The sequence below is a fragment of the Malurus melanocephalus genome, unplaced genomic scaffold, assembly GCF_030028575.1.
Source record: "Malurus melanocephalus ecotype Western Australia unplaced genomic scaffold, MMel_1.1 scaffold_4, whole genome shotgun sequence".
Lineage (NCBI taxonomy): Eukaryota > Metazoa > Chordata > Aves > Passeriformes > Maluridae > Malurus > Malurus melanocephalus.
This window is the reverse complement of record NW_026623236.1, coordinates 3,858,463-3,868,450: the sequence shown is the minus strand read 5'-3', so window position 1 is coordinate 3,868,450 and position 9,988 is coordinate 3,858,463. Positions and strand designations below refer to the sequence as shown.

At 35.0% G+C, this 9,988-nt stretch overlaps 1 protein-coding gene across 1 annotated transcript in view; it reads left to right on the top strand.

The window, feature by feature from the left end:
• Positions 1-236: 236 nt before the first annotated feature.
• Positions 237-9,988, top strand: part of IMPG1 (interphotoreceptor matrix proteoglycan 1) — a 50,079-nt gene continuing 40,327 nt past the window's right edge. Inside the window, exon 1 of the mRNA XM_057368683.1 lies at positions 237-303. Coding sequence (XP_057224666.1) covers positions 237-303 — 67 coding nt within the window. The remainder of the gene's footprint in view (positions 304-9,988) is intronic.

Sequence of the window (9,988 nt, the reverse complement as noted above, 5' to 3'; positions counted from 1 at the left end):
TGGCTAGAAGTGTGGGCGTTGGAGGGGTTCACCCGGCTCTTGCACTCTGGCACCTGTTGCAYTCTGCCTAGTTGCAATTCAATGCAGTCCAAGGCTGGAGACACCTGAAAAATAATAACAAAAAAAGACATTTGGGGATTTTAGTTCTCTAAGAAAACAGAATTCTTCTGCTTGACCAAAATATTCTTGTTTCCTGCATGATTCATCTTGAAAACTGTGAATGATCAATAGACAGCATGCATTTGAAAACTGGATTAATATTTTTGATCATTTGCCTTGCTCTCCAAATTCAGGGAAGCAGAGGTAAGTTCATATATTAAAAGTTTAGATGAATTTTATATTGCATATATTGAAAAACAAAGTATTTGCAAGAACAAGGGCTTTCACATTGCAGAATATTTTGTTTAGAATGTGGTGTTTTGACAATTCAACTAGAGACACTACAGTTACTGACACCGCCATAAAGTCGAAAMAGGAAACATTGGCATTATTTCTTTCGTGTGTTTCACAAGTTTTATAATATCTGTAAGAGAYGTCATTTAGCTTCATTTTACCTTCATTATGTTCTGTTATGAAAAAAATAYTTCAAAAACAAATATATGGAAAGTGAGAAAAGGCGAAAAGAACATCTAAGTGTTCACATGGTCAAAGATGGCCTTTCACCCTTGAAATGAAGAGAAAGCAGTGAAGTATATCTTTATATTTACCTGCAAAGACAGTTACTTTGATAATCAAAAACAACTTMAAAAACTTCTAGTTAGACAAATTCTGGAGGCATAGAACATACTGGCAAATAATAAAAAAAAATTGCAATACCAGTAAGGATTATTGTAATAACAACTATAAAATTATTTGCAAGAAAACAGAAATACAGGCAACTGCTCTGTACTTAGTAAAGAAACGAACTATTCTTCTTTTTAAAAACATTTAAAAGCTCACAACAATTTTAAAACTACTTCAACAACAAAAAAAGAAAAGTCAGTGATGTGTTTTTCCCTGGTTAGTTCCATATTCAATAGATTTAGAGCTTTGGGGAATGCATTTAATTTTGGAGAAGGTTTCTTATTAACTTTTCCATCTATGCTTTGATATTTATRGAATTGAATTGAAAGCTAACAATATAACTGCTATTAAAAGCTAACAATACAACTCAATGACCTTCTATTTTAATGTCAGGCCTGTTAATTAAATGTAAAGAATGTAAAATTATAAAAGAGAAGTCTCCTCAGAGTTATCTAAATATTTGTTAGGGAGACCATGTGAAATATGGYCTGCTATCAATATTGTCTGGAAAACTTTATTTACACTTTTGGGTTTTTTAAAGAAATTCCTGCTTTTCCTAGAGAAATGCAGAAATACAGAACACAATTCTCGTATCTTAGTAAAATTATGTAAATCTTCTCTGGTGGACAATTAAAGTACTGAAAAAATCCTTGGAAAATGCCCTGTATTGGTTTACACTAGCATTGTTTTGCAGCTCTTTAATTGTACTTTTTAATTCTCTGCAAAGAGTTTCATTTAATCATTAATGCTGTTTTGGAAATGTGGCAAAAAAATGAGAGAATGACAATATTTCATGTCTGACAAGACAAGWTTCATCAAGATGCATTGCTTTTGCATTTAAGTTGCATATTCTGTGATGGAAAGAGACAGAATGAATTCCAGACGATGCTTAACGGCATCATTGCAGTCCATATTTATAATTACAACTTAAAAAGCAATAGTGGTAAAAGTGGCATCACATAGTTTCACCTATTGCAAATTCTGATTGTATGTTAACAACACATTTTACATAAAGACAAGCAAAATGCTGAGGAGCTATCTTGACAGAGAGGAATACTAAATGAGAAATATTCCTTGCCACCAGTTCTATAAAGTATATATAATAATAAGAGACTAAGACATAAAATARCCCCACCTTAAACTGGAAAACCCAGAGATAATTTCTAAATATTTATACAGTTAGTCAGTTGATTTTTTTTTCCTCATGAAAAACTAAAATTCAAATTCTTTATTTACTCACATTTATATTTAACAAAAAGCAGGTTAGCAAATATGGAGCTTGCTTATGGGTCCTTCTGCCCKCTCCCTATTTAAGGACAAAAAGAGTCCTTCTCCCAGCCTTTTGGAGGCTCTCCAGGAGCACCTCCAATTCTATAGAAAACAAACAAGAAACTGTGGGGAGCAAAAGAAACACTTTAGAGTGTTTAACTTTGGCCATAATTTTGCCACTGCCCTGGCACAAATAGTCTCCAGCAATGGAAAGGGAAAATATGAAGGATAAAAACTTTGTGACAGAAAAAAAATCTATGCACAAAATATGAATAGCAAACTACTGAACTTCCAGATTAAATACCAAAATGCAGAGGAGCTTTGAACTCTCAAAACTGTGCCTTACTGGGCACATCCTAGCACTTGATATTGAGAACATAAGGGAGCCAGAGTGTGTTCAAGGCTGTTTTGTTGCATTTTTTATTCAGCAAGCAAATACCTGCTATTTACTCAGCCATTCCTTCRGACACAAAGGCTTTGAAATGGCCTTTGAAATCATTTTAATTCATTCTGACTTACCCTTCCCGCTAGGCTGTTCTAATTCAGCAATAAATGTTTCAGATCTTCATTACTGTAATTGCCCTCAAAAAATAAGAAAAAAAGTTTAAGCAAATTTGTGCCAAAGGAAAAGCAAAATCAAAGAATGCAAAGCTACAAACGAAGAAAGAAAATGAAATATCTACTTTTTGCACTAAGATTATCTTCTACATGTCATCCATAAAATAAGAATTAACAGGTTAAAGTTGGCTTTCCTGGTTGAGCTTATAAATTTCTGAAAAGTAAGCCTTTTCCTTTTTTCTCTCAAGCAAATGTAACACTGCACTATATGTGGGGTTTGATCTTTTCTGTTTTCTGGCTAAAAGCCAAACTTTAATATAAATACTAGAACATTGTCACTGAATCTTAAAGATTAATTCCAGAAATAGTCATACCCGTGCCACAGGGATTAGTGAACTACATGTGAATGAACAGCTAGAAATGTGGGATTTTTGTCAGAAAACACCTGTGGACAAGATGATCACTATTAATAATCAAAGGTTTTCTCCTTCTACAGGACATTAATTTACAGACTACAATAAGGTTGAAGTCTTAGCCTACTAGAAATCCAGATTGTTCATGTTCATTTCTCAGCTGATTGTGGAGTCTTTAGGGCTTCAGCAGTGCACTGACAGGGCCAACACTCATCAGAAATGGTACATATGGTGTTTTCTTTCCAGAAGAAGTGTTTCTTCCCAAAGGAAAACCCTGTATGCACTCTACTGCATATTCATGCTTTAAAATATTTTAAATACCTTTTTCTTCTTTTGTTTTTTTTTTTTTTACCTCTATCCAATTTAGTCCCTTTGGGATTAAAATTGCCTTACTCATTCTCTGTCACACAATTCTTCCATATTTATCAGGAATCAGGTGCACTATCCTTCATATTCCATGAGGTTTGTTCTTTGTAAGCCCAACTGTGTTTCAATTTCTTCCTCTTAGGAATGTGTGATATTGAATAACATGCTCCTTAAAAATAAAGAAATATCTATCTGCTTTCACATACATGTCTGCTGGCATTTAGTCACTGTCAGCTGCTATTTACTGGACAGACACTTCAGAATAGTAACCTGTCTGGAAAACACAAGATWAGCAATCATCTGGGAGTAGTACCCTGACACCTGCCACAGTGCAGGTGTTTATCCACCCTTACATAATTGCAGCATGCCTTATCACTGTGTGCAAGCATACCACTGGTTTCACCCTTACCAAATGCCTGCTCTGACAGAGTAATGCTATCATCCTCATTTGACAAAGGCATGAGGACCTGAGGTAACACAGAAACTGAAATTCTGACTTGTAAGGAGACTTGCAGTCATAAAGCAGGGCAGCAACAGTTTGTTGGGCTGATTCCCAGAGATCTGCCTGGTCACACAGATTTCTGCAAATCAGCAGGACCCAGACTCACAGCTACATATCTGACTGTACTTAGCCCACCACGCCTGTCTTTTCATTGGTGAGGTTCTACCGGATTTTAAATTTCTGCTTCAGGGCAAAGCCAAAATTACCTTCTTACTGGTTACTYTAAATGTTTCAATACCTCCCTCAGACTTTACCCAATTCTATATTGACAATCTTGGTGACCCTGTTACCTGGAACACCCCTGTTTTAGTGGCTGTGTTGCAGGTATGCTTTTCATATATACGACTCAGCACAGATCATAGAAACCCCAGCAGTTTCAGGCAGGAAACAACAATGAACTCATCCTTAATTTTGTGATATCATGGCGATGGCACAGAATGAAGACATTTCTATTCAAGTTCTTTTCCCTTTCCTGTTCTCCCTCAAAACTAGATGAATAAGTTGTCATGGTTAGATCAAGAACTRGATTAGGTGTCCTGCAAACCAAACTTGGCCTATGCAGCTTGATACATAACTAAGTTAAGKAAGGTTGAGTGCCAGGCATGCTCTGTCAAAATGAGATGGAGTCAATCAGCCAGAGATTGTAGATTGTACTGCAGAATGAGTGACCCTAAACTGCGAGGAAAAATCAACCAGCTCCAATCATACAAGCAAAAGTAAAGAGATGAMACCAGAGCTTCTGGCACCTTGTCACACACCAGACATCCTAATTGTCATCATATTTGAATAGAGTCACTTCAATAAATCCATTCTGCCCTGCAACTCTTTGACTGACTCCATCAAAATTGTTAAAATGTTGATATACATGGCAAAGTATCATCTGTTCAAAGGAACTTGAACTTACGCCATCTCACTGACTTTCTTAGAGAATTGCTGTACCTCTAGAGAATGACTATCAAAAAGTTAAGAGCAGAGGTTCTCAGTTGAATGTTTCATCACTGCAGATTGGATGCATTCCCCCAAGAACTACTCAAACATTTGAAGCATTTACTTGCATCCTGTGATATCATATCCATATAAATTAATAGAACAGCCTTTCAGCTCAAATGCTTCTAGGATGGCCAAAGAAATGTAAATAGATACAAGTTTCATACATCAGCATTAAAACCATTTTTCAATGCAGTTTCTAGTCCAGGTTCTGGACTTTAAGCAGACCGTTACAAGATTCACAAGTTGGCAATGAAACCATAGATGCCCATTGATATTTTCAATGAATTCCTGCAGCAGAAGTTAGGAGAGTCGATGAATAACAATTTTCTCCCTTCTGTCTGAAAGAGAATGTAAGAATTGCTACATTTAATGAGGCATATTATACCTATGAAAACATGAGTTTCTTACTATGGCTTTTTCAGGTTGCAAGAAAATGTCAAAATCACCTGTTGACTCAGAGATTTCAGCATGTTCAATATTTGTGGTGTATACAGACAGCTAYAATAAATGTGGCTTCATCATTAATATATGACAACTATATTCRCAAAAGCAGGAAAATCTTATCAGTTGCATATTAAGCTTTCTATTCTCGTCTACAATAAGTAGATAATTCACTACAATTATTTTCCCATGAACTGCATAATTAGTATAATTCAAAGATGTTACTAAATTACCAGCTTAGAGAGGGAGAAAAAATTATGTTATGCATAAATTTCATTATTGCTCCAAATTATCTTCTTGGTTTCTTCCTGAAGTTGGTGAACAATTGTATTTCTCCACTTGGCATGGAAAACTACACAGATATGTGTGAGCAGGGAAGGAGGGGAACAGATRAGGTATTCTGATATCTATTTCAGCTTCTCAATGTTACCTACTTGCAGAAATTAAATTCCTCACAMTTACTGAAATCCAAGAGCACATTGGTTAGCCGTGATCTTTGGTATTAAAAATATAATCCAGGTTAATTGGAAAAGTTCTGAAAAAGAACCATTACCTAATGCCCTCTACTAGCTTTGAACATAAAACTATTAAAACAAAAAGTTTTGGAGGTTTTTGTTTTTTTTTTTAAATTTGCAAATTTATTAATGTCATTGTTGTATTTTTCAGAATAATTTATCACATTATTCAGATTCATTTCCATACATGTTCCAAGGTGTAGGTTGTTTCATTACAGCCAAAMATTTAGTATTTTTAACATAGGGATTACAATGGGAATGTATCACCAGGATTCATGGGAGGCTTACCTTATTCAAGCACTATGATAACATATTCTTCACCTTTCATAAACATTTAAAGAAGCATCATCATGCATTTCTGACTAGAAGTAGGATTTCTGAAAACCCACCATTTTCCTGGATTCTCAAGGAGGAAAATCYGTTGGCATAGATCTAATTTTATAAATTAATGTAATCTTTTAAAAGTTTGAAAATTATAGAACTTATGTTTTAAGCAAAAGCCTGGTACTCTTCTCCTGTGTCACAGAGAGCTTGAACGCACATTGTGAATATGTGCAGGTGATGTTTTGGCATGATGAATCCAAGAAGAGATAGAGGGATCAGGCCTATTTTGTCTTCAATATAAAGTCCTGTGGGGACCTGGCCCCCATAGATGTACAATTGCCACAATTAGAGTCCCAAGCCTCATTCCAGCAAGGCAAAGTTATTGTTTAGTCACATTTAAGAAGGGAAGTCACAAAGCMAACATACCAAACAGGAATTACCAAGATCATCATTATCAATATTCATTCTGAGAAATTAAAATTATTCACTTTTAATATACATGTCTTAGCCCTCTTTCCTCTTTYGGAAACAGATTAATTTTCCTCTGGCCAAAATTCTTTTTCTGATGGTGAACATCAATGTTAGCTGCTTACCTTTCAGGAAAACTTCCCCACAGTAGTGGATACTGCCTTCTTACTTACAGCAGTGCACTGGCAAAGGGCACTAAACCTGAAAAAGTGAGATCCAAAGTGAATCCAGCTAAATCAGTTAAAGGCCAGATAAGACCCACCAGAATGCAACAACCRTTGTGGCTGAGTCTCCTCAACAATTCCTTTCAAAGTTCTTTCACTGTGTGCATTAAAAATTGTTTAATAATATATTGCACATGAGGGTAAGTTCAAGCAAGCCATATAACTTTGTGTTTAAGAGCAAGACCTGAGCAGGTTAAATATTAGCATTAATTTTTTGAGTACAGAATTCCATAGTGTGAACTTYTCAAAACTGTGAGTCTTTATGGTTGCAAAAACAAACTTGGAAATGCAATGCAAACACAGTCAAAGTTTCAGTGGGTGGTAAAGAATTGGCAAAGCAGCCCTGGACATCAGCAGGAGCACAAGGAAAGGGCCTCCACTTTCACATCTGCATGGGAGATTGGTGCATGCAGGATGTAGGWGATTTTTGGTGATAAAGTCATGCCATATTTTAATCTGTCTCTGCTCATCTAAGCCACTTCAATCCAGTTGGACTCTTCCCATACAAGTGACCTGAGGAAATACGGCATAGAAAAAGAAATTAAAAGGAGTATAAGGAGAGGACATGTCCCAGGCACCCTGTCTGTCATTGGCAAGTGGCTTTAGAACGTGGTATTGTCACTGTTGTCACGACAGGAGGAGGCTGCCTCTAGGTGAAGAGTCCAGGACATCACCTCTCTTTGTACTTTCTATGCTCCATCTGGTGTTTACATTGATCAACCTCTTAAGAGATCTCAAGATCAACTTTGCAGGATCTGTGCTTTTGTTACTGGCTCAACTATCAAAAAATATTGGCCCCACTATAAATTTAGCAGCAACATGTTTATAGGATCTTTCCTGAATTAGCCTTCTTGACAAGTTTCTTCATTGTATTTCAACATTTCCCCTTACATAAGCCTTGTCTTTAAATTATTAATTATTTTAATGTGCAGGCAATCAAGCGTTTATCAATTTGTCAAACATTCCTCTCTATCCTAATGRTATCCACTTATTTTTCAAAGTAATCTGCTTTTTCACATATTTCAAAACTTTTGATGATTTTTATGATGAATTATTCAAACTTCAACAATTTTGTCACCTTGAATTTTGCCATCAAATCTTTAGTTACCATGTTTTAAATTCTTCTCTACATTGTTAAAAAAACCACCCAAACTCAACACCAAAATTTGAGGCCTTCCAAAACTGATACTATTAACAAAAAGAAAATAATAAAGCTGTATAGAGAAGCATTGACTTCATTTACACAAAAATATATGTTCCTAATAAGCAAATTCAAAAAAAAAAAAAAACAATCAAGGCTGACCAATTATCTGAATAACTTTAAACACTTTTTCTGCAGAATCCATTTCAATAATGATGTACTTTTCCTTTTTTGACATGCAGGTTATCAAAAACATGTAGCAACTTCTTAAATCTGTTCCTCCTGCCTTTTTATTTTAGTTAGGGTATAAATTTGATAATGAAGGTCTCAAGAGACACRGAGGAGAGGCCTGGCCTAATTTCAAGAAATTCAGATTTTTAATATGTGAAATAAATACCATTTATCTGCCTGAAAACAAAACCTGAAGAACAGTACTTTGCACTTAGAGATTGATATGGATATCAAAGCACTTTGATTAGATCCCATATGAATTASATTGCTGTATCATATTTTGAAATTGCTTTATAGTGCTTTGAAAAAAAATTGGTTTATTGTCTAAGTTCAGGACTAGAGATCAGGAACTCCAGAATTTAACAATGGTTGAATGATTCTGTAGATAACCTTGGTAAAACGGCATCAACCTTTTTCCTCAAGTGTGTCAYCAGGAAAATTTGGACGTGGTGTAGATTCTTTCATGTGGGAATAAAGGAGAGTTAGACCTTTGTCTAAGGCATTTTAGAGATTAGCTGAAGAACAGTAAATCATTATCAGGCTTCTACTACACTTATCTGTCCTTCTAGAACTAACAAAGAAAACTAAAAAACTTAAATATTACCTTTTAAAAGCAAAACTGAGAGTCACCTCTGTGAAACAAAATACTTAAATAAGAAAAAGTCAAACTGGGCAGGGTATATCTACGGTGAACTCTAAATATATTAAATGCATGTATTTGAATCAGAAAAAAAAAACAATTAGGAAAAAACTTAAAGGAATTAGTCATTTTTAAAAAAGGTAAACRGTCTAATGTTATTTGGATTACTTACATTATCAAATGACGTATCTGTGGAATTTGGATCACTCCATTTACTCAATTACTGTGCCACAAAAAAAGGATCAGCTAATATATGGAACCAATTTCATAATAGCATGTGTCTTTTTGATTTTGTTTTTTTTAACACAGGACACTGAAATCAAAGTATCTAAAAAGGTGKAGATGGGGCTGAACCATCTGGGAGGCTTAGGTAAAAATTTCTTGGTTCAAAATTTTCACAGACRCAGATCTGAAGAATTATAAGGGAACGTTTATACCAGAAGGCAAGTTTTCTTCCATTCACAATCAGCAAATATTAGGAAATCAATATTGGACGATCATGGTGAGAGACAGGCTGACGCCTTCTCCAATTCAAATTTTTCTTTAGTAAAAAAGGGATTTCAAAAATTATAAAAATAAAAGTTATTCTAGTAAGATAAATTTACTAACCACAAGATATAAGTCTAATTAAACTTACTATAATAGAGATACTTTGGAAACAAATCCCTCAAAAAAAAAGAAAAAAAATTAAAAATACCCTTGAAGGGAAAGAATGAAAAGAAAAAGAATTTACACCCACCCTGAACAGGATGGTAGAACAGTGCAAAATGAAAGCACAAAATAGATGGTCACTTTCTCAGAATGAAAAGCCCAAMTAGAGACCCTAAGACAGAGACTTTGAAATCATTACAGCAATAATTTGAGAAGAATCTCCTTTGCTGGTTTCATGAATAGTGTAACTCTTAATTYAAGTTGAAGACTTAGGGGTAAATCCTAGAGAAGAAGCAAATCCTTCAAGAAAGACCTCTGCTCCACACAAAAGCTATCAAAGAGCTTAGTGACAAAATCCTCTGCCCCAGTTGGTCAGGCTGCCWGGGCAGCTGGTCTATGGCAGTTAATACACCTTGTAAAAGGTTATAGACTTATAACTGCCTATTTTCCATGTGGATTTTGGATTCTCTCT